The sequence below is a fragment of the Cornus florida genome, unplaced genomic scaffold, assembly GCF_030987335.1.
Source record: "Cornus florida cultivar Cherokee Brave unplaced genomic scaffold, ASM3098733v1 CherokeeBrave_3.0.0_Hap2_Chr11, whole genome shotgun sequence".
In the NCBI taxonomy this organism is placed as follows: domain Eukaryota; kingdom Viridiplantae; phylum Streptophyta; class Magnoliopsida; order Cornales; family Cornaceae; genus Cornus; species Cornus florida.
This window is the reverse complement of record NW_026775581.1, coordinates 26,236,610-26,262,522: the sequence shown is the minus strand read 5'-3', so window position 1 is coordinate 26,262,522 and position 25,913 is coordinate 26,236,610. Positions and strand designations below refer to the sequence as shown.

Below are 25,913 nucleotides of genomic sequence, written 5' to 3'. Positions count from 1 at the left end.
ATAATTAAATTTTAGTTATATCGTTTTGAAAATTAAGAGGGTTACAAACACCATGCTAGAATGAAGAGCGGAGTATCAGTCAAAGTAATGAATGACTATCTCCGCACGCGCGAGGGATCTTGGAAAGGCCCGACACGTAGCCAAAAGCCCAACGCAGGCCAGACCAACACTTCTACAAGTACGATGACCGCCGACCAACCTCATGGCCTTAGCGGACTCATACGCCTTCCACCCTTACTACCCGAACGTAACTAACCACAAGGCGCGATTAGTACCCGACGCCAACGCTGGGGAAGCATTTCAAACCACAAGAAACCCATTGGGCACACGCAGGCGAAGCCGTCCGCGACTTAGGTCGAACCTGATGTTTTCGAGCATCGCACCTCGAGTCCGGGTGGAACACATGGACTCTGGCACTCCCGCACAACAATAACCACCACCCCCGTGGCCGCCGCTCTCCGGAATGGAGCAAACAATATCCAACCACCACCAATTCAAGAAATCACCCTGATCTCTTCGATGAAATATCACCTCCATCTCCGACAAGAAAGAAATTCATCCGATTTCCATTTCCAACAGAAATGAAAAAGAAAAAAATATAAAACATAATTTCAGGATGAAATAAAAAATTACAACTTATAAGGTTTTATCAGACTCAATCTGCCTATTTGTTGAACTGATCTAAGGTTTTATCAGACTCAATCTGCATATTTGTTGAACTGATAGCCAAAGGGACTGATCTGTGTCGCAAGAGGTGGGTTGCCGACGAGATGAGACGGTGGAGCTGAAGAAGAAGATGTGTAATATGCTTCTACTTCTAGGTTTATCATTATTAACTCTGTACTTTACAAACCAACGGTTGAGATGTAATATTAAATTCTAAGGGCTGAGATTAAAACTTATTTGTATAATGGGCTAATGAATTAGAACTGTTTAAGGTTTTATTAGTAACATTATGTGAGTTGGGCCAAATTTCATATGGGCTAAACCTTTTAAAATTTACAGTTATAGTATAATGGACCATTAACTTACCTAGCTTGTTCGTGAGTTAAGTTTAATGTTGCTCAAGTTCGATTAATTTACTAAGCAAATTTAAAATTTGAGTTTCGAGTTCGGCTCGTTTATTCAGTGGGCGAACACAAGTCTTGAGTTTTTAACGAGCGACTTTGCAGCCCTACTCATTGCGGTTAGGTTCACAGGAGGATCCGATTTATATACAAACCCTACACCGGCAATCAATCACGGAGTGAACAATCCAGTGCATTGAACAGAGAAACTATATACCGCATGGTCCGCATCCATTTCACACCTGCCCGACAAAATTTCTAAATCAGCAAGATCTTCTAAAGCTTTAAAAAAACATTTTTCTTTAAAAGAAAAAGATTTCTTTCCCATTCACTGGCTGTCCAAACCCTTAACACAATTTTCTCATTCTTCAAACAGAATTCAGATCTCATCCAAACTCACAACACACTTTTATATTCAAAATTCTCAAACCCCATTCATATCACATGTATACACCAAAACCCAGTTCAAGATTCATCTGTCTCACCCTCACCCTTTTCCTATTTCTGAGTCTTTTTATCACTGGCTTCGCTTCTGAATCGGAACCCACCACAGTTGATGTCAATGGCGATGATTCGGATGACATTGAAGAACTCATAGCATTGGATGAAGAAGAAGAGTTGCAAGGAAAAGTAGGAGAAGGGGCTGATCATGTGAAACCATCTGAAGCTGAGGTTCTGAGCAAGGCCCAAAGGATAGTTATTGAGCTCAACAGTGATAATAAGAAGAGGGTCATTGATGAGAATGGGTTTGTTCTTGTTCTGGGTTATGCACCCTGGTGTCCCAGGAGTGCTGAATTGATGCCTCAGTTTGCTGAGGCTGCGACGTCTCTGAAGGAATTAGGGAGTCCCCTTGTGATGGCCAAGCTGGACGCCGAGCGGTATCCGAAGGCGGCATCGAACCTCGGGGTCAAAGGGTTTCCCACTCTGCTCCTGTTCATCAATGGCAGCTCTCAACCTTACAATGGTGGATTTACCTCGTAAGCTCTTCTTTGTTTGTCAAATTATGTTTATATGTGTGAACATGTGTATATGTATAATTGTAATTGTTATTTTATCTGTTTATACACAGTGAATTTCGTGAAACTCAACACCTATGTAAATATATTTTCATTGACCTGAATATTTGTGCGTACAGCTTGAATGTTTTATTTAATAGATATTTTGTGGTGAATTGTCAATTAGGCAAGATATTGTGATCTGGGCAAGGAAGAAGACTGGCGTGCCTGTTATCAGAATTAACTCAGTAAATGAGGCAAAAGAGTTTCTTGAAAAGCATTCTACTTTTGTTGTTGGGCTGTTCAAGAAGTTTGAGGTATGGAATTTGGGTTAGTGGTGGTGGTGGTTTTTTTTTTTTTTTTGTTTTTTTTTTTTGCCTGAAAAGTGTTAGTATATCACATAAATAGATACTGTAAACCTGAAGGATTGAGTCTTTAAATTTAATGCTTTACGTATGCTATTCTTGAAGCAAAAATTAATCTAAAATGAAGTCTTAAAGACTACTGATGAGACTAGAAAATGAGTCGTTTCATATATGCAGGGAATTATGCTTTATAAACAATCTGAAATGTAATAATTGGATTCTGTAGAGCTTCCCAGTATTGGCTAGGCAATATGTTGTGAAAGCAATGGACTCCCTTGTGGCCACCTCAGTGACTTGTTTGGCTGCATGGTCCATTGAACAGTATGATCGGATATGTGGAACAATTGAATGGTGCAAGCCACATCCTGATAGTTTTTTCTGGACTGATTTTTGCCCACCAATTATTAACATCATTGGTTAATTTTAGAACATATGATTTGTATACTTGTCAAGCAATTTAGCAATTAGACCTTCAAGTGTAATAGAATGTACTGATTCATGTTATTGTTCTAAATTAAATATCTTATGTTGAATTTTTATTATTTGGGGGTCATGACAATCCTTTTCATCAATTACTGTGCCTAGGTGGTGCATTGTAATGAAGTCACTAAATCATGTGTTGTGGCATCTTATAAATATAGCATTAAGTTTAAGTTTTACAATTTACGTTCATGTGAAAAACTTAAATTCTTCTCGGCAGTGGAATTTACTAACCTAGTTTATTTATCAAAAAAAAAAAAAAAAAAAAAAAAAAAGTGATAAACTTTAGTTCTGTTTTTCCAAGTGAGTCGAGTAGTTGTGATTTGTGACACAACTTAAGAATTTTGTAATTTGAAAATTTAAGACTCATTGTTCTATTTACTCCATGCAGCTTAACATACAATTTAATACTTGACAATTTGAAGTTTCATGGAGGTTAAAAAAGAACTGTGTTTTTGCTGTCTCGATCTCGCCCCCATCTAGAAAGGTCAGAGTTGTTCATCGCTTAAGTTTCTAGGCATTTTGTAGAACTTTATGAGTCAGATTTTTTGTCCAAGAATCAGTTAACCATCTGTGGACACAAAAATAGCAAACAGAAGAATGAATTTCAAATATAGCCAGGATTAAGTAGAGATTAATTAGTCATGTAAGTTTCACTGCATAAGATATAAGAATTACCATGGGTATGAATAATTCCATAATATCCCACTAAATGCAATAAATTTACGAGATGAAACTGAAAATGACTTTTATAAGCAATGAAAGTTAACAGGTTCAGACACTACTATTTATGGGGCTAGAAATCTAAACCAAATCAAACCATAACAGGGGCATTGGGGCAGAATTGTGACCACATTCGAAATTCCGAAAATTAAACATCTATGGTTAAAAGTTATCAAAGCTTAGATAATAATAAGGGTGAATTACTACGACATTTCTGAGGTTTGCCTAAATTACCTATAGATTAAACTAGTGAAAGAAGTTAGTTGACCGTTAGCCATGTTCAAGCCCATTAAAAAGCAAATTGAAATACCAGAGGTGTCCTTATGTGCTGCAAAATGACACAATTGACCTTATTAATCATAAGAAATGACAACTTAAATCATGATGTTTTTGACAAATTATGTTTTAATCACTTCGATTCCAAATATTAACAACTAAATAATTAATGTTTTTAATTTAAAACTAGATGCATTAATTTAAAATTCAATATGTATATTTTCAAATAATATAAATATATAATAACTTCATATATATTCAGTTTATTAATATATAGTATATAATTAAAACTAGTCACAAATTCATAAAATTAATAAAATAATTACACATTATAACTAATTGTGGTTTATGCAATACTGGGGTTTGAAATTCTGATTGTGGTTTATGCAATATTGTGGTGGAGATAGAGGAGCAGTTCTGTAGAGCAACGGCGGTTGAGAGATAGAAAGAGAGAGAGAGAGAGAGAGGGAGCAGTGGTGGTTGATAGAGGTGGGTGGTGGTGGAGTCGCAGAAAATTAGGAAATAAATGCTAGGTGTAGTTTGGTGCTTTTGAAATTTGAATCCTACAACAGCTGGATGTGTTAAATTAATAAAATTTATTTCGGGGTATTTTGGTAAATTTACTGCTACAGTTAACTATTTCAACGGGTATTAACTTTGACAGGGGTGTCAAAGTTATTTTTGAAAATTTTTAATCCATAAGTAATTTAGGCAAACCTCAGGGGTTGTTGGAGTGATTCACCCTAATAATGATTATAATAATTGAAAAAAGGAGGACATGAGATGCAGAGAATGATGAGATTAGTTACATCTTGTCAGCAACGTAGTGCGGACCTCCATGAGTAAGGAGCAAGCTGTGTAGTGAAATCATGCAATTACCAATGACCCTAGATAAAGAGAGAATAGGGACTAATATGTGATAAGAAGAAATGAGAATGAATACTTGGTGTTAACTTTTTCTTTTTTCCTCTCCCTTTTCTTTTCCCCCGGGTAAAGAATCGGTATTAATACTAAAGCAAATCCTTTCTTGCCATAATTCTATATTTAGGGCCATATCCTTCTTCAAATCATAGGCCATCACAGTGTTATCAAAGGCCCAAGACGCACTAAGGCGCTAGAGGTCCTTTGGAGCCTGGGTGCGCGCCTAAGTGAAGCGAGGCACACAAGTGAAAAATTAATTACTATTAAAGAATATTCACATTCCATATTAAAGGCGCGAATGTTGTCAAAGGTGCACCTGGGCACACAACAGACACAATTGTTGGGCTTGTAGGAGCCTGGAGCGTAGGCGCGCCTTTAACAACACTGGGCCATCATATCTCCTCTCACTACCCTACTCTCATTCCTTTTTGCCTCTGTTTTTTTTTACCTTGGGTAACAGGAGCGTTTGAAATAGAAATATAATATCATTTTGTATTATACTATAATCTATCCACGATATACTCAACGAAGTTGAAATGCTATAGAAGTGATTGAGTTCCATATAGAACATGAAATTATACAGTAAAGTTGTTTGTCATGCCTAAGTGCATATAGGTTCCTCATAGAATCATAATCTAGAATTTTAATATAGCTTCATTACAAAAAATTTATATATTATTCTATCTAAACACTTGTATTTGGAGGGTTAAATGTGAGATAAAGATTTGTTTTCGGTGTTATCTAGGAGTAGGTTCATTCTAAACATTTTATCAATTGCTTAAAGTATTGTAGAAACTGTACAAGTCAGTCTTCAGAAAGACATTGACATGCCTAAACTTACAGTGGCTAACCTTACTCATTCAAGAACAATCCTAGCCAAAGCTTTCCCTTTTTCGCATATGTGCTTTTTATTTATTTTCTGGGAGGGTGGTGGGGTGGACAACTGTTCTCCAAGCTTTCTGATGCAAAGTGGTTGAATTGATCGTTCTTTTTTGGTGATAGAACATGACTGCCTAATGCCTATCCAGCACCCTGCTTTGATAATAATTGCCTTCTGATGGCTTGTGTTTTTCATTTTCTGCAGCTGGAGCATGCATAGAAATTTTGACACCATTATGTTTTTTTTTTTTTTTTTTGAAGGAAACATTTATATCACCTTCATTTCTTTCTTAACAATATCCGTGGTAGAAATTACTTGGCCAATATGTGCACATCACACCTTCAAATTAACAATTTGAGTTGGAAGAATTAATTTTCTGTTGATTTTTTCGGGGGGCTTCAGGCTTTGTCTTCCACCTATGTCCTTCCTTTTTGATTTGTTATAGTCATTGTTTGTCTTCCTAATGTTTCAGACTGATTAATATCATCATTGCTCATAGCAAATTAAAAATGATTTGCGTGCCAGATGCCTATTTTCTTATGTGCTATTTGATTTATTTACATGTATCAGGGATCTGATTATGAAGAATTTGTAAAAGCGGCAACATCTGACAATGAAATCCAATTTGTTGAAACAAGCACCGTTGATGTTGCTAAATTTCTCTTCCCAGATATCAAGCCTCAAATTATTTTCCTTGGTCTGGTTAAAAGTGAGCCTGAAAGATACACTACATTTGGTGAGTTGATGAGTCATACCAGATCCATTAATGCATATTGATTTTGCTAACATGACCATTCAATCACTGGATATGTACTTTATCTCACCTTCTCAATTCTCAAGAGATGGGAAGTTGTTCCCACGGTCAACTTGTTGAATATTTTACTGCTATCAGTTTCATCTTATAAAAAAGCAAATATGACACAGGAGTATATTGTTTTTAATTATGCTGATTTATATATGTTTCAGAGTTTATTGAGATGATCGTTTTGTTAACTTTTGCAGAAGGCGCCTTCAAAATGGACAAGATATTGCAGTTTCTGGACCATAACAAGTTTCCATTAGTCACTATAGTGACTGAACTTAATTCTGTCAGGGCTTATTCCAGCCCAATCAAACGCCAGGTTTATGTTACTTCTAAGTTATTTCAATTTTCTGGCTCCGTATTTTTTTTTCCTCCTGAAATGATCGGATACCTTATTGATGATCAATAGTCTGAGTCTGAGGAAAACTTAATAGTTTTTATGTTTTCTTGGGCTTCTGTTTTCCAATTTGTAATTGAAGTACACCGTGTGCCCCCTTACGCTTCACCCCCTCTCTAGCGCCGGGATATATTTCCTTCTGTCATTACAAATTGGTAGGTATAGATGATACCTTAATAAATCTGGTTTGTGATATTAAACCTCAACTATTTAGGGTCGGCTAGAGGGATTTTATGGGTTTGTTTTCATCGATGAACATATTCTTTGTTAAATCACAAACATTCGTTTGTTTGGTCAGTACTTGAGCCAACATTATTCCCTATATTTTTTGGTTGCTCATCTTTGTAGCACCTTCAACCTAGAAAGCGTCATATATAGAGAGGCTTTGCCAATATAAATTCTGTTCCCATTTTCAATCTATCAAAATGTCATACTGTGCGTAGACATATTGACCTTTTTCTACTGTCTACTAGGTTTATGTCTTTGCGGATGCTGATGATTTCAAGAACCACCTTGAGCCTCTTCAAGATATTGCAAGGAAGTTCAAATCGGAGGTTTTCTAACCTAATCTTGAAGCTACTGAAGTAATTTCTGTCTGTTTGCTATTGTTATATCTTTTAATATCAATTTCTGTTGCAGATAATGTTTTTATACATAGACATCAAAGAGGAAAACCTTGCAAAGCCTTTTCTGACTTTATTTGGGTTAGAAGAATCAGAGGACTCTGTTGTAAGTTTACTAAGGGAAAACTTCTTTTGCTGTAAATTTTAATTGTAAACTCATTAATTTTAGATGGCACTATTAATTGATGCAATTATTTTTCCTCTGTTTGCATGACAGGTAGCTGCTTTTGATAACAGAGGCAGCTCAAAGTATTTGTTAGAGTCAGATCTGAGACCAAGTAAAATAGAAGTAAGTAACAACCTGACTTTGGTTGACTTTTCTTTCATAATATATCTATTAGTGAAACTAAAATGTTTCTTTTTATAACTTGGCTTTTGAAGGAGTTCTGCTTGGGGCTTCTGGATGGGAGTCTGGCACCATACTATAAATCACAGCCAATACCAGATAACGTGAGTGTCCAAATTATTAATTTTCTTAAATCAGATTACTTATCCTACTTAGTCCTAGGTAGGCCTGTCCTAATTATTAATTTTCTTAAATCAGATTACTTATCCTACTTAGTCCTATTAGGTAGGCCTGTCCATTTTCCAGAAAAAACATAGTTGCCTGTAAACAAATGGCAAGACTTGGATGTGAAGGTTGATTAATTCAGTTTTTAGGATAGGATTCGAAGTCAAGTACAAAATGTCAGTTTCCTTAGGTTGGTTAGAAGGAAAGAAAAACTAGGAAGTACAGAATGTGAAGTGAAAGAAAGGAAAAAAAATAGCAGCATATATGTGCTTAGATTCTAAATTTGGTTAGAAAGTTGTAGAAGAATTTCATTTAATGGTTTGGAAAGCATGAAAGTTATAATAAAGTATTCTTGTTTACCAAATTGCCCTTCCCTATATTAAATAGAAGAATAAATCTCAACTAATTTGTCTAAATTTAATAGTTTTTGGTCTTTTCAAAAGAATAAAGTAATGTGGAAATCTAAATTTATAGTTTCTAGGACATTCAGAGAATGAAATAAAGACTGTTATGCCAATTTTTTAAAAAACTATGCATAAACTTGTTTTTATATTGGAGAGATAAAAAGAAAGGACATAATTTTAAGGTCAAACATTGTACCAAACTTTTCCAAGAAATTAAAATTTTCCTGTGTTCTTTGGAGGATTTTTTGGGCAAAGTTAGGTGGTTATGGAAAATTAATTTCCCCACAAAAATTTATTTTCTAGCTATCCAAAATCCTATTTTTATTTTTATTTTTTTAAAAAATACTGGCTAAAGTTTGCGAGGGTGATGATGTAAGTTTGGTCACCAGTTCATTGTTATTGCTGTTTTCTGTTTCAAACAACAATGCTAGTGGGTCCATATACCAGTCCCTTGTGTAATATCTTTGGTGTGCCACAAGGCTGGTAAAATAGGAAAAAGCAGGATCTACTTATATTATTTGGCACTTCTTCCACGACCTATATTATTTGGCACTTCTTCCACAGTTCCACTACCTATTTATTTGGCTTCTTCCACTACCTGTATTACTTGACACTTCTTCCACTGTTTTATACTAACTCTGATCTGGCTTTCCGCCAGGAATTTCTCTCCTCTATTTTTATTGAACGACTTTTCTATGTAGTGTCACATCACGTTGCAATATTCAATGCTTCTGAAGCCGTTTTTACCAGACTATATTCTACTTAACCTATTCATTGAGATTATTTTGAAATGTCATTGGAATTGTGAAATATGCAGAAAGAGGCGGGCATTCAGATCATTGTGGGAAAGACATTGGATAACTTGGTTCTGAGCAGTCCCAAGAACATTATCTTAGAGGTATGTATATTTTATATAATCTATGTGTTTTTTGTTCCTTGTATTGAAGGAGCATTTTTGTGAATGACGTGTGCGTGTGTAGGGGGGCTGCGTCCACAGTCCCTATCTGACAAGTGAGACTCAAATGTTTGAGATAGGGTGCTGTAGATGAAGCTATTGTGGCTGCGGGAATAGCAGCCTTATATATACAGGGGTGGAGGGAGAGGGTGCCCCCAAAACAGAATTTAACTATTTTGTTATACTCTAAAAATAAAATAGTTATTAAACTCAACTTTTTGGTTTGGTCCCAAAATTATTACCCCCCCACAAAAAAATTTCTTTTTAAAGCACTTATTTATTGGCCTAAAAAATAGTGGGTTTGAAAATAAATATATTGTATTTTTCAAAATTTAACTTGATATGGCCTTACTTTTGAAGTTCAATCTTGTGAAAAAAAAAAAATGTAAGTTCATTATTATAGTAGGCCTCACTGTAACAGGTTATTATTACATTAGTATTTAAAATAATATACACACATGTATGATATCAATTATGTGAATACAAGAGGTCTCCCTTTTTGGTTTCGGTATTTGTACAGCTCTTGGGACGCATTCCCCTTTTGAACGCTTTCTAATACAATTTTACTTATCAAAAAAAAAAAAAAAGAAAGAAATTACACTAACTTTTCCGCATGTTTAATAAAGATACATGAACCTTCTTTCTTAAATGGTGTTCATAGGAAAAAAATACATCTTAAATAATATACTAATCTCCATCTGCGAGTCTTTGCGACACTGGGAAGAAGGAAAAACTAAAGTGTGATGATACCAAGATAGCAAAAATGTCAATAACTATAACCAAAAGGGGGCCTCTGGCCCAATGATATAATTTCCCTATTCTCAAAGAGGAGGGGAGGGGTTCAAGCCCGGGTGTGGCAAACAAGTGTGTGTGAGTACTTACCTAATAAAAAAATTGTCAATAACAATAATGATATCATATATGTTAATATTTTTAGTTGTCATTTGTTACATGAAAAATTCTATGACTTGTTAAAGTATTTCTCTTTCTTCATTTCTAATAATCGTGCTTTATTAGAGATTGCAGGATTTTGTTTAGTTAAAATGGTATTTTTATTGTTATTAGGTAATAATTATGTATATCTTTCTCCAAGTGGAATCAATATAGTCGGATTTCTTTTTTTTGCTTGAGGAAAATAAAATTTTTAACAATAATTTTTCTTTACCACTTCTCTTATTAAATGTGAAACTTTATATGTGCTTTCTTTCTCATATGAATTTTCCATCTCTATTTATTTTGATTGCATTTTTCTCATTTTTTGAATTATATTTTCCTCAATAAATATACCAAGACTATTATTATAAGGAAAATTTTATTACAATCGATTTATATTTCTTCAAATTTTAATTACTTAATTTTAGCTTGCCTCCCCCAATTTAGAATTTCTGGCTCCGCCACTATATATATATTTATATATTATAATTATTGAAGGGAGTTGATGATGCTGTTGAACAAGGTACACAGCACTATTATGATTAAAATCTTAAGATGCTTTATTATTTGAGTTTATGCTTTTAAATGAGATGAATGAAAAAAGCATAATTAGTTTATGTGCCTGAAGGTGTCCATAAAAAAGTGAAGGAAGCCAATCTCTTTAGAATTGTTGAAGTCACTGTTAGTATTATTGTACTTGAAGCTTCCTATGAACAACTTATCTAATTTTACATGCAGCCCTATTATTTTCAGAATCTTGCTGGAGTTATATTGATTTTGCTTAGTTTTGTTTTATTTATTTTATTTTATTGAAAACCTTACCAATTAGGTACACACACCGTGGTGCATCAACTGTGAAGCCACAAGCAAGAAAGTGGAGAAGTTGGCAAAGCATTTCAAAGGGTTGAATGATCTAATTTTTGCGAGGATAGATGCTTCTGCAAATGAACATCCAAAACTGCAGGTCAGTTTATTCAAAAACTTCATGGAAGTTGATAGATATGAGTGTGTTGGCATACCAAGTAATTACAAGTATATAACTAATCGTTATATGAAATATACTTGTAAATGGTTGAGTGAAGTGGATAATGCTGAAGAATAAACAGGTGTTTTTACAAATGTTGGAGCAATTGCATTGTAAATTCATAACATTTGGGTTAGGGAAGGACAATTGAAGTTTTGAAACAAATGGAAATATAATCTACTTTATTGAGTGATAAATTAGATACATCTCCATATACCAAGCGTTTGCTAATGAATATTGCATCTATTAATTCCCCCGTATAGAAGTATCTACAAGTGTGATAAAAGTCTGTGTTTTGTTCGAGGGGTCATAAGAAGCTTCTTTTGTGGATGCTGGATCGTTGGGGCTTGGATGGCATGTCTACTTCTCCGAGCCTCAATTGAGACAGTCCCAAATTGTTATTTCTTTCATGAAAAATCAAAGGTTACCCAACATGGACATATTGAAGTTGAATCTAAACCTTTGCTTAAGAGGTAAGGCCTATGGAATTATATCTTTACCTCACGTCCAACCCAACCTGAAAAAAAGAAGGAATTTTTACATAATCCTCTATAATATTTTCCCATGTCTCACTTTTTCGTGGTACCGTGCTCCCATGTTATCCGTTCTTAAATAGGCCTCCAAAGTTATACTCCCTTGTGCCAAATTATTCCTGAGCCCATTTCTCTTATTTACAGAATGATAATTAAACCTACTAAATCTCATCTAATTTCCTATTTAAAATAAAAAAGAAAGAAAGAAACAAACAAAAAATCGTATTAATCTATAATGATCTTATAGTTTATCAATATTTGATTGGCAATTCTTTTGACCATTTTATAATTATTTTCACATAAAAAATTTAAGGAAATATATGAATTTACTTCAAAAACTAATAAAGATTTGAAAGACAATTTTGAGCTAATATTAGTCATTGTATGGTCCTTTTCATTTTTAATTTTAGATTAAGGGCTGCAGGTGGTATTCAAGACTCAAATCTACTATTGTAATGTTGATTCTACTGGCAATGTTAGTTTGGACATCCTGAAAGACGGTTGGAGTCCGGTTTTAACAATCTCAAAGCTGGGGAGCTAGGGGAGAGCGGGGGAAGGCGAGAGGTGATTTGTTGTTGGGTGTTATAATACTTTTGTTGGTGGGTGCCAGATTCTTGATTCGGTCTTGATTGCTAGTGAGTGCATTGAGGCTAGGGTCAGAAGTGGTGTTCTGGGGATTGTGTGCAAATTGGATATTGAAAAGGCCTATGACCATGCTTGCTGGAACTTCTTGATGTATATGATGGAGAGGATAGGTTTTGGTCATAGATGGAAGACGTGGATTTATCACTGCATTTTGTCTGCATGGTTCTCTGTCCTAATGAATGGCTCTCCAGTAGGATTCTTTGATAGGATGGTTTTTGGTCCCAGATGGGGGACATGGATTTATCACAGCATTTTGTCTGCACAGTTCTCTATTTTAATCTAGGAAGCACCGACACGGCTGAGGAGTCAACTGTACCCGTGTCGGACATGTGTCCAACATGGACACACGTGTTTGAGGCACGGACACGTCAGGATATCAGTGGGATATGCCGGAGGACACGCCCGCACATCGCTAGATAAGCTAGAGGACACGTTGGAGAATTTTTCTTTGTTAAATATAGAGGAAGAGGATGAAGGAGCTAGACAACTGAAGGAGCCAGTGTGTAGATGATGGGTTATGTGGGAACGCATATTGTGGAAAGATCTAGGCTGAATTGTTAGGAAATTAGTTGCGGAGGATTTTTAGGAATTATCCATAGTTAGATAGTTGACTTTTTTAAATTTTACAAAAGTAGTTCCTATATTATAGGAATTATGATCTGTATATATCTTTTCTTTAGATAGAATTTGTAATACACTTCTATATACTAAGACCTGTAAACTAACAAATGTGATATGTGAAAAGAGAATATCAGAATTTATTCTTTTTCACCTTTGTGTTCATATATGCATATATCCATTCAAGAGAAATAAAGATGTGAAAAAGATAAGAGGGGATGAGACAAAATAGATGGAGGGATGAGAGGATTGGCTGGAAGAGACGATTAGAGAGCCGTATATAAAAACTTGAAAGTGAGTGGAAGAAAGAGGGATTTAAGATTAATCTTATCTTTTTTCTGGGCTTGTTTAGCCACAACTATAGTGTTTTGTTTGGATACCATATATCTTTTTTCACAACTTGTTTGGATATATATATATTTGTATTTTCATGAAATTTGGGAATTGGTCCTTTATGTTTTAAAAAATAAATATGGCCATGTGTGGGCCTAATTTAAATGCACTATGTTTATTAATATAAATTAAAATTTGAGCAAAAGTTAATTTTTTTTATATGTAATAAAAAAATTATATTACTATTTATTGCCGTGTCCGTGTCCTACTTTTTTGAAATTTGCCGTCTTGTCCGTGTCGTGTCGTACCCGTGTCCCGTGTCTGCGTCCGTGCTTCATAGGTTTTAATGAATGGATCCCCAGTAGGATTCTTTGATAGCTCGCGAGGGTTATGATAAGGGGACTGCTCTTCCTTTCTTGTTCATCATTGTCATGGAGGCTTTTGATTCTAGGATATGGTGGAAGAGCTAGGTTTGATTCAAGGAATCTCAGTGGGTAAAAATCTCAATTAGTTAGACATCTCTCATTTTCTTTTTGCGGATGGCACTATTATTTTTTGTGATTTTAGAGTTGACCCGAGACACTTGAGATGCATTTTAGTCTGTTTACTAGTTGTTTTTGGGTTGAAGATCAATATTGGGAAAATGAAATCGTCCTTGTTGGGGGGAGGAAATCCATGTCATAGCAGAGTTGTTGAACTTTCCGATTTCCTATGTGGGACTCCCCTCTCATCTAAGGAGGATTTTAGTTTTGGATCCGGTTGTCGAGTGGTTTGAGAGTAGGCTTTCTAGTTGGAAGAAACAATACTTGTCGAAGGGTGTTGGGTTACTCTTATGAAAAGCACTCTTTCGAATCTTCCTACCTACTTTTTGTTGCTTTTCCCGATGCATGCTACGGTTGTTCGAAGACTTGATGAGATTTAGAGTAAGTTTTTGTGGGGAGGTTTGGGAGATGAATTCATACCACTTAGTTAACTGGGAGAGTGCGTGTACCCCTATTAAAAATGGAGGTTTGGGGATCTGAAGGTTGGGCTTGTTTAATAAGGCTTTGTTGGGCAAATGACTTTGGAGATTTGGGGGTGAGAGGACCAGGCTTTGGAGGCATGTTATTTCTTGTCACTACGGGGAGGGAGATGGAGGGTTGCAAATTAGGGAGGCGAGAAACCTAATAGTACTTGGAAACTTATCCAGAGGGGTTGGGATGAGTTCTCCAAATGCATTTGATTTAAATTTCAAAGTGGAAGGCATGTCAGATTTTGGGAGGACAGATGGTGTGGGAAGTTTGTTTTGGCTCGTAGGTTTCCTCATCTCTTCAGGATTTCTGTGAACAAATGTGCTGCGGTTGCTGACTATTATCGGCTCGATAATGGGAGGGTGACTTGGGATGTGCAGTTTCGTAAAGAGTTCCATGATTGGGAACTTTTGGAGGTTACAGATTTCCTAGCATTGATTTATTGCCAGGTGGTGGAGGGTGTGGGTATGAACAAGATGGTGTGGGTGGGCACCTCGAGAGGGGTGTTTGAGGTTAGGTCTTTTTATCAGAGTTTGATGGAACTCCCTGGCCCCACCTTTCCTTGGAAAGCTATTTGGAGGATGAAAGCTCCCTTGAACATGGCTTTCTTCTCTTGGACGCCCTGGGAAGTATCCTTGTTGTTAACAACTTTAGAAGGAGATTTCAGATTGTGGGGAACTGGTGTTGTACGTGTAAGAAGTCGGGTGAATCTGTGAACCATCTTTTGCTTCATTGCCCTTTGTCGAGAGACATTTGGTCTATGTTTTTGGTTGCTTTTGGTCTAGCCTGGTTTTTTCCAGAATCCACAGTGGACGTGCTAGAGGCTTGGAAAAGGTGTATAGTGGAGAGTCGAGTCAGAGATGCTTGTGTTGACTTTATGAGATAATCAAAACAAGAGTAAAGTAGAAGATGAAGAAGAAGAGAAGAAATAGGAGAGAAAAAGAGAGAGAGAGATGGGGAAAGAGATAAAGAATGAAAGAATACTTTCATCCTTCCACCACATTCTATTTATACTAACAAGTTTCATAAATTACACATAAGCAACCAACATTATATAAGTAATAACAAATAAGCCCATGACAACTCTCCCCCTTAAGATGGTGCAAAGATATTTATCATCCCAACTTGACTAACATATTTTGTAACCTGATCATGTGTGTTGACGTATGGAGTACAAATCAACCCAAAACGAGGCTTTTCCTTGATGAAGTGTCGATCGACTTCAATGTGCTTTGTCTGTCATGTTGAACTCGATTGTGGGCAATGCTAATAGCAGCCTTCTTGTCACAATACAACTTCATTGATTCGTGAACAGGATAACTCAACTCATCCAACATAGTTCGTAGCCATAACAACTCACAAACTCTATGTGCCGCACTAGATCTAGCTACTACAGAGTGTTTCTTGCTTCGCCATGAAACAAGATTACCTCCAACAAATATGCAATATCCTGAAGTAGATCGTCGATCTGTCACAGACCCTGCGCAATCGGCATCAGTATAGGCTTCAACACGCAAGCAGCCATGACGGCTAAACAATATCCCCTTACTAAGTAAACCCTTGAGGTAGCGAAGAACGTAATGAGCTGCCTCAAGATGAGGTGTACATGGAGGATGGATGCATAAACTGACTAATCACACAAACAATATAGGTAATATCCGAGTGCGCGAGAGATTGGTATAACAATCTCCCAACCAATCGCTAAAATCTTCCCACATCAACTAATGGGTCTCCATCCACATCATTAAGCCTATGGTTCTGCTCAATGGGAATATCACTAGGTTTAGCTCCAAGCCTACTGGTTTCAGCTAACAAATCTGACACATGCTTCCGTTAAGAAATAAATACCCCTTTCTTGGATCTGCATACCTCGGTGCCAAGAAAGTATCTTAATGATCCAAGGTCTTTAACCTCGTACTCTGTCCCCAAGAATAACTTCATTCGATAAATTTGTTCCGGATCATTTCCAGTGATAACAATATCATCAACATATACAATAAGAGCAGTAGTGCAGCCCTGGTGCTTCTTGATGAAGAGAGTATGATCTGTCTAACTCTGTGTGTACCCTACTCTTTTATAGCAGTCTTGAACCTCTCAAACCAAACACGCGTTGATTGCTTTAACCCATACGAGACTTTATTTAGTTTGCACACTAAATTCTGACCATTGGCAAGCTTAAACCCTGGTGGCATAGTCATACACACCTCTTCCTCCAAGTCACCATGAAGGAAAGCATTCTTTACATCCAGCTGTTGTAAAGGCCAATTCAAATTAGCTGTCAAAGGACACGTATGGAGTTCATCTTGGCAACAGGAGCAAATGTTTCCGGATAATCAATCCATAGGTCTGAGTGAAGCCCTTTGCAACTAACTAGGCTTTGTATCTCTCAATTGTTTTGTCTGCATGATACTTTATTGTGTAGACCCATTTGCAGCCTACTGGTTCTTACCCCTAGGTAATGAAACAATATCCCAAGTAACATTCTTCTTAAGAGCCTTCATCTCCTTAAGCATGGCTTCCTTGCATAAAGTTTGACTGAGAGCATTTGAAACACTAGAAGGAACATAAACAGAGGAGTTATACAAAGTGAAAGCGATGTGTTAGAGATAAGGCATCATAGGATAGAAACTGAGATATGGGATGTTTTATACAACTATGAACATCCTTACAATAGGCAATAGGGACATCAAGGTCGACATGAATGCTATTGGGAAAAGAATCAGGAGTATTAATGTCAACTAAGGGATTACCTGGATCGAGGGAGACTTCTTGGTCTTAGGTTGAGTCAATGACTTGTTTTTCCCATCTAGTTTAGACAATTGGCTGCTTTCCGTGCTGCAAATCGTTAGTGTTAGGAGGATAGACATAGGTACCTCAGTAAGAAGCTCCCTTTGAATGGGGCATTCCCTCTGAATGGAAGACTGATTCTCTATATGAATAGTAGTCTCCCCCTGTAGAGAATCCCGAGCAGTGGAAAAGAAACAGTTCAAAGAATGTAACATCCATGGAGACAAATCGACTACGAGTGGTATGGTTATAACACCGATACCCTTTTTGAGTGGCAGAGTATCCAAGAAGGCAATCGGTCCATTTTTTCCTTGCGATGATGAATGTGAACATAACAAACACAACCAAACACTTTCGAAGGGACAGTAAATAAGGCAGTGTGATGGTGTAAGACATAAAAGGAGGATTGATTGCCAAGAACCCTAGAAAGCATGCAATTGATAAGGTATGCAACTGTTAAGGTTGCACCAGCCCAATAACTTTTAGGCACAACCATCCCAATTAGAAGAGAATGGGTCAACTCTGTAATATGACGATATTTTCTTTCAACTACACCATTCTGTTGTGGTGTATCGTTATAGGAGGTTTGATGGGCAATCCCATTATCAGCAAAAAAGGAGGCAAAACCACCACACATAAAGTCTCCTCCATTATCAGATCGAAGGATTTTGAGAAGACAATTAAATTGAGTACATATCTTCTTATGAAAGGTTTTAAAAATGGAATAAACTTCATCTTTGGTTTTCATAAGATAAAGCCAAGTATAACGACTAAAGTCATCAACAAACACTTCAAAGTGTCGAAAACCAAGTAACGAAGTAGTAGATTCAGGATCTCACACATTAGAATGAACAAGCTGCAAAGGAGTTGTACTTTCATCAATACTAGTAGGATAAGAAACATGACATTGTTTGGCAAGAACACATGTTTCACAATTTAACTCAAAAGATTCAACAGACAAACTGGGGAAGCACATGCTTCAAAACAGGAAGAGGTAAATGACCGAGTCTGTTTTGCCATCGCATTAACAAATCTTTATTGACATTACTATTCCTAACACTTGATTGATTTGTAACATAATAAGAAGTTGGCCTCGCGTTCAGCAAATACAAGCCATTGTCCTCACATCCACTCCCAATCGTCTTCCTCGTGTCAAAGTCCTGAAACACATAGTTAGATGGGAAAAAGGTTACACTACAATTCATTCCTTTTGTAATGTAACTGACATAAAGGAGGTTATTGGTAAACTTTGGGACACGGAGAACAGAGGATATGGTAAGATTAGGAGAAACAGAAGCAGTGGCCTTCCCCGCAATGGAGGAGAAGGTGCCATCAACCACTCTAACCTTATTCCTACCAGAACATAAACTGTATGAAGAGAAATCAGATGCCATACTAGTCATGTGATCAGTGGCTCTTGAATCAATGATCCAGGTGGCCCACCAGATAATATGGAAACCTGATGTGCTGAATAAGAGGTACCTGTCTGAGCAAAGTTAGAGGTGCAAGTGGAGGCATTTTGAGCTAGTAGATGTCAAAGAACATCAACTTCAACCACGGATAAAGAACTCGGTGGCCCTGAGAAAGCATGACCAGCAAAGGTAGTCTCATGCGCTCTAACATGTGCTGTAGATAACCCCTTAGATGGACCAGGCCTAGCATTCGCATGAGCAGGAGTTGGAGTAAGGCAATTGTGTAGATTCCAACATGTTTCCCTAGTGTGGCGCATTCGCCCACACTGATCACACCTCAGCTTACTGTTATCATCTTTCCTCCCTCCTTTTGGCGGGTTGGGTTTGTTCTATTGTTATGTGGCAAGAGCAGACCTTTCAAACAATGGTACTTCTGCCTCAAGCTTATTGTATACAGCTACAGACATAGCCTTCATTCTACTCTCCTCAGCCTGGATATACAAAAACACATCTCTTACAGAAATAGGGGTTGGATGTCTGCTTAACATTTGTACCCTGGCATACTCGTTTTTCGGATGTTGACCACCCAAGAACTCATAGATTCGATTTCTTTCTACCATAGCCCGAAACGCCTTAACATCAGTTGCACACATAGGTATGTAGACTTGTTAGTGATCTAACTTTTCCCATTTACCATGTAGAGTGTGGTAATATGTAGCAAGAGTTTGGTCTTCCTGCTTAAATCTTGAAATCTATTGTTGGAGCTTATACAGTTTTGCAAAATTACCAACCGATGAATACATCTCTTTCACAGCCTTCCATAGCTATTTAGTTGTTTTCACAAATAGAAACCCCTTGGTGGTTTGTGGCTGCATTGACTACAACCACCACGTCATAACTAATGCATTATTTGCACAACACTCTTTGAATGCAGGATCACTTTTAGAGGTACGTGACACTCCCTTTGATATCGTCTATCATCCTACGACTAGTGATATACATACGAGTAGATTGAGCCCACTCCATATAGTTCATCTCATCTAACCTAACAATCGTAATACAAAGGCCTGGATGGTGATCACTACTATCTCCTAACACTGGAGTTAGACTAGGAGAAGACCCACCTTCTTTTGAAGTCACCTCTCAGCCAAACATTTTATCAAACTGTTTTTGGGTATACATTTCTCAGAAACAAAACAACAAAAAAATATGTAAAGAACCACCTCTTTAACACACAAACAATTGCAACTAGAGAAATTACCGTCTTCTGAGATGCATAAAAGGACCGTGACCACACAAACCCTAGAAAGCAACAAAGTAGACCATACCAGAATCACGAACGACCAAGAAAAAACCAATGTTGCAAAACCACGCAAACACGAAAAAAACACTGATCGAGATTGCAAACAAATTCTATCTTGGAATCTCTTCAAAACCCGTCACACCCACTAGGGTTCACACAAACTTGCCCTAGGGTTTCAACTACACACAGAGAGCTTTACAAACCATGCTCTGATATACCATGACTTCATGAGATAATCAAAACAAGAGTAAAGTAGAAGATGAAGAAGAGAAGAAAGAGTTGGAGAGAAAAAGAGAGAGAGATGGGGAAAGAGATAAAGAATGGAAGAATGCTTTCATCCTTCCATCACATTCTATTTATACTAGTAAGTTTCATAAATTACACATAAACACCCAACATTATATAAGTAATAAAAAATAAGCCCCTGACAATAGCTTGGGGGGCCACTCCCCTTAGTTTATGGTGGGATTTGTGGCGGGAGAGAAATAGGAGATCCTTTGAGAGAGAGAGAAGGGGGGAGTCTCCTATTTGGTCTCTCAAATATAATGTACTGTCTTCTTTATTTTTTTCGGTAAATGGGTGGAATTGTAATTCTATGGATCTTCTTTTGGATTTCGTGGATATCTTAAAGTTATAGTGTCGTCGTGGACGGGCTTTTGTTTCCTTTGGGAGCCCTCCCTTTTTGAGCGCCTTTAGTGAAATTTGACTTACTAAAAAATTAATAATAATAATTTTGAGCTAATTCAATTGTGGAGTTTTATAATATAGATATAAAGTAAATATATATCTCTCCTCCCCAGTGGGGACATGTTGTGGGTATGGGTGTGTGTGTTTGCTTTCACTTCCGGGGAAAAAATATATAACATAAAGATAAACATATACATATGTATATATGTATTTTTCATAAGCTAGTTGTGTCATTTATTGTAATGGAAAATTTTATACAATGGAAAATGAGGGCATACCCTCACATTACAACTCATGGGCTATCTTTGCTCTGAAGGGCTATCTTTGCTTCTCCAAAATGCCATTAACAGAAATCATATAAGTGGGGGTTAAGGTGAGCCGTGAATCTCCTACCCTTACCCACCTCCTTTTTGCGGATTACGCTTTACTTTTTTGCCATGCTAACTACGAAGAAGTTATGCATCTTAAGAGCATTTTTTCTAAATATGAAGCTCTCTCCGGTCATTCAATCAATTATGATAAGTCAGGGACATTTTTTAGTCCAAATGTCTCTCCCCAGCTCCTATCTCAATTAAGCGGCATCCTGGGCATAGATGAAAATGGTTGGAAAAATGCTTGTTTGGGTCTTCCATCGATTCTTGACCGCTCCAAATTAGCTTCATTTAATTTTCTCTCGGAGCGAATTAGTTCAAAAATTAAACAAGTTAAGGGGGAGATGCTTTCAAAAGCAGGAAGGGAAGTTCTTATTAAGTCTATTGTGGCTTCGCTTCCCAATTATTGTATGTCATGCTTTAAACTTCCTGTTTCTATGTGTAATGATCTCTCAAAAAAGATGATGAATTTTTGGTGGAGTGGAAAGGAATCTAGTTCTCATATCAAGTGGGTTGGGTGGTTGAAGCTTTGTACTCCAAAGGCTATTGGTGGTTTGGGCTTTAAAGATTTACAAGCATTTAATCTTGCATTACTATCCAAATTAGCCTAGAGAATGGAAAGTTCTGATGGTTCTTTACTTCATTTTCTTAAAAGTAAGTATTTCCCGTCCTGTTCCTTTCTTAATTCTTATTGGCGTAAGTCAGCTTCTTGGGTGTGGAAGGGACTTTGTGCTGCAAAAGCGCTTGTGAGTAGATCATGGAAGTGGAGAGTGGTGGATGGAAGTAAAATTGATTGTTGGAAGGATCCCTGGCTTCCTGATCCGAATAATTTTTATGTGACATCCCCCAATCCTGGATACTATTCAATTTCTAAAGTTGCGGACCTTATATATCTTCTTTTTTTTTTTTCCTAGTTGGTACTCACACACACATGCCTTCATTGAGACTCGAACCCCTGACCTCTCTTTGAGAAGTAGAGGCTTGGTACCGCTAGGCCACTAGCCTGTTGGTGACCTTATATATCATGATCTCAAGCAATGGAAGAAAGATTTAGTTGTCAGAATTTTCAATCAAAGAGATGCAGCTCTTATCCTTCAATTCCCCTTAGAGAGTATGGTGGTGAAGATGTCAAAATTTGAGGTTTATCTCGAAATGGGATGTATAGTGTTCGAAGTGCTTATAAGGCAGTCATTGATTCTGATCTTCAACCTTTTAAATCTTTAGGACGTCCATGTCGTAGCATTGACCAGGAGTTTCTCCCCAAATGGAAGGAAATTTGGAAAATTAAAACTAAGAGAGAGATTCAATTTTTCATTTGGCAAAGTTGTTTGGATCGCTTACTGGTCATGTTGAATCTTTAAAAATATCAGGTCGTGCCTGAAGCTATTTGTAAAGTTTGTGGGCTGGAAGATGAATCTACTCTTCATATGTTTTGTAAATGCCCTATTGCTCTAGCTGCTTGGAAATATAGTCCCTTGTGTCTGGACTTCAGTAATGAGGCTTCTAACTCTTGGCAGGCGGTTTGGTGCAAATTCTCGGATCAGTGGAAGAAAGCTGAATATTTTGACCATCTTATAAGCCTGCTTTCATTTATGTGTTGGCAGATTTGGAAGCCAAGAAATGACTTTTGTTTCAATGGTATAAAATGAAATCCAAAGAACATTGTGGAACAAGCTTTATTTAATTTTAATGACTTTTGGGCTTTCCTTGATCACAGTTTTCCTTCCACGATTTCTTCTTCTCGGTTGGCTTCTCCCTTTCACTGGTTTCCTCCAACTGAGGGTCGAGTTAAGCTCAATATTGATGCAGCCTTTAGATCTTTTTCAAATGAAGCTGGCGGTGGTCTTCTTTTGAGAAATTCTAATGGTAATCCAATTAGAATTGCATCTGTTTTTTCTTCTCATGTGGCCAGTTCAGAGGTCGCTGAGGCTTGGGTTCTCCGTGAAGGAATGAAGATGCTTATCCAATGGGGTTACGATAAGGTAGATATAGAAGGTGATTGCTTATCCATCTCTACCTCCCATCCTCAGGACCCCCTCTCATTTCCTTTAGTGGAAGACGTCCAGTTCATGTTGGAGACAAATTCTCATTTTCGACTTGGTTGGACACCGCGGGAAAATAATTCGGTTGCTCACATTATCAGTCAATTGGCAATGGCCTCTCAATCTGGTGATGTAAGTTGGGATGTTTGGCCATCCGAGGTGCTGAAGGTTATTGATCTGGATTCTGGTGCTTAGTGGTTTGGGTTTGTTTTTGTTTTTTGTGTTTTTTGTTTGTTGGACGAAAAAAAAAAAAAAAAGATTACAACTCATGGAACATGGAGAAAAACCAATACGAAAACAAATCATAAGAACAAAAGCAAATAAAAAATCACCCCAACTGGACTGCATTGTGCAAAGAAAGATCCATAATGTCAAGAGTCATAAACCAAACATGCTTGGCAACATCAGCAACAGTTCTTCTAACACCCCTGTATATCAGTGTAATGCACTGAGCACACCAGAATCACTTGAAGCTTAGTGAAAACAATTTACTCAAGTATTGGTGGAAGTTTGTGCCTTTAGAAGACTTCACCAAGCTTGGAAGCCTGAGACTTAGTGTCCATGTGGTGTCTGTGGAAGGACTGCATAATATGTACTTTGGATGATGTGGAGTTACCTCCTCTTTGTCTACTTACAAAAAGGAGGAAATTTAGCGTTCCCACTCTTCCCGCCTTCCCTGTGCAGTATTTTTTTTGATTCATCTGCTAACTGCACTAGTATATGCGTCATTAGACTTTCTGAGATGCTATGTAAAACAAAATGGAACTATTTCTGTCACATGATGTTAAAAGGCCCCGTCAAGGGTTCATATCATTTTCTATTTGTCTTGTGGACATGTTTAAGGTTTAATTTCTGCATAGCAATATCACAGGTTTTCCCTGATAGTTTCTATTTGACAATCAGAATCAAATGAAACCAAGCTAAATTTCTTATGGATGTCCTTCATTGTCAATTCTTTTGAGACTATTGGATGATCCAGGTCAAGCATCAGTCAGCTTCTTGAGATAATTGTCTGTCTTTATTTTCCATTTATCTAATGTAATATGCTTTAATAATTTTCTGGCATTCTGCCCCATCTAGATTGATAATCCAGGTCAAGCATTAGTAAGCTCGTTGAGGTGGTCATCACCTTCATTATCCATTTATCTTGTGCAATATGCTCTAGTACTTTTCTGGCATTCTGCCCATCTCATAACTTGTATTTGAGTGCCCTAGACTGATTGGATTCTTGCATGAGTGGATCCATGAAGGGTTTTCACCTGTTGCCCTCCTCATCAAACTCACATCTGTTGTCCTTTTACTTATAGTTCTTATTCCCATTTCTTGAAGTCGGTCAACTGTGGTATTTCGTTGTTTCAAGCAATCAACTAAACCTGTCATTTTAGCTTTTTCTTTCTTTTATTTATTTAATAATTTTTTTATTAGGAATTTGTCCAAGTTTCTATACTTTATGTATAGCCTGAATCAAATTAATATTGATCAAATGAATTCTAAAAAAGACTTGATCAACCCCTTTTATCCATGACGTTTCTTTGCCAATAACATATTATGGAGCATTCTTTAACTTGTTTCGAAATTATGGAGTGGAACTAATCACCCTTCAGAATACGAGGAAGAAAGGGACAAAGGAAAAAGAAAAGCACAGAAGGAGAGGAACAAAAAGGAATCCTTGTCTCCTACCTCTTTAGATATGCTGACATTTTATTTACGAGTTTTACTATCAATTTTACATTAATGCTATCTGAATTATGGGTGACTCTAGAAAGACCGTGTCTGATAAAGAGTTTATGGTAATTTGTGTTGCAGGTAGATGACTATCCAACACTTCTTCTCTACCCGGCGGGTGACAAATCCAATCCTGTAATTATTTCATCACATATCCACCGTTCGTTTCTCATTCATATTCCTTAGCCTTCTTTTACCTAATGTTAAATTTTACAATGCAGATCAAACTTCCTACGAAGTCTAACTTGAAGGACTTGGCAGCACTCATCAACAAAAATTTGAAAGGCCAGGATCAAAAAACGAAAGATGAACTGTAGAAAATACATTGATCAAAGGTAATCCACTTGAATAATGAAAACAAAGGAAAAAGAAAGAAGAAGTCGAGATGCCGGTAGAGTTTATTGTTAACAATTAGGAAATGTCAGTATATATGGTATTCTAAAGCTGCTTGCACTGGTTGATTCATTGGCATTATGCGAAAAGCAAGTACTTATGTCAGATGAAACTAAATGCAACAGAGTTTACCTATAGATTATAGCTCCACTTTGAAAATTTTTGGCTGTCTTGTGCCGCAGTCTGATATTATTGATCCACATTTAAGAGGTTTTGCAAGAAAAAAAAATATGTTTTGGTTGTCTTGGGGCAGATGCCTCCTTCTCTCTCTTCTACTCTGTATGTGTGTTAAGGAAAAAAAACAGCCTAATTTGTGATTGAGCAAATTTGATGAAAATGTAGATGGCCCAAGGGGTTGGCCCAATGGGTCACTTGGCCCTGGTGCTTCATGAAGTATCAGATATGAGGTTCGACTCTCATTGGGTACAAACAATTTCTTTGAGGTTACGCCTTTGCAGCCATACTCAACGACTTATTTAGTCCGGGATGGGAGGCATCCTTCCTGAGCCCTGGGAGGCCCCAAACACTACAGGTTAATCTTAAAAAAAACAAAAAAAACAAGATGTGTTACTCTTCCCGCCACAAAGAATCAAGTATACAAGCCTTAATCGAGGCTGAGAAATCATGACATCTAGTTAGGCGAAGTGTCGGTCTTTGATAGTTTTGGTGAAAAATAATTTACAAAAATCAAATTTATT

The 25,913-nt window shown here is 37.0% G+C and overlaps 1 protein-coding gene across 1 annotated transcript; it reads left to right on the top strand.

Annotated features, from left to right (window-relative positions):
* The first annotated feature begins 1,114 nt into the window (after nucleotides 1-1,114).
* Nucleotides 1,115-25,485, top strand: LOC132282754 (protein disulfide isomerase-like 1-6). Its single transcript, XM_059784533.1, has 12 exons — nucleotides 1,115-2,044; nucleotides 2,250-2,379; nucleotides 6,278-6,443; nucleotides 6,710-6,828; nucleotides 7,380-7,460; nucleotides 7,546-7,635; nucleotides 7,747-7,818; nucleotides 7,911-7,979; nucleotides 9,262-9,342; nucleotides 11,162-11,296; nucleotides 24,904-24,957; nucleotides 25,044-25,485. Exons 1-12 carry the CDS (start codon nucleotides 1,512-1,514, stop codon nucleotides 25,137-25,139), a joined length of 1,626 nt encoding a protein of 541 aa, XP_059640516.1. The 5' UTR covers nucleotides 1,115-1,511; the 3' UTR covers nucleotides 25,140-25,485.
* Nucleotides 25,486-25,913: the final 428 nt, after the last annotated feature.

Bases quoted from the DNA above. Each gene is read 5' to 3' on its own strand.
- LOC132282754 (XM_059784533.1), top strand. From the start codon at position 1,512: ATGTATACACCAAAACCCAGTTCAAGATTCATCTGTCTCACCCTCACC. The intron at 7,461-7,545 runs GTTTTCTAACCT...TTTCTGTTGCAG, and splicing joins CAAGGAAGTTCAAATCGGAG to ATAATGTTTTTATACATAGA. The intron at 24,958-25,043 runs GTAATTATTTCA...TTTACAATGCAG, and splicing joins CGGGTGACAAATCCAATCCT to ATCAAACTTCCTACGAAGTC.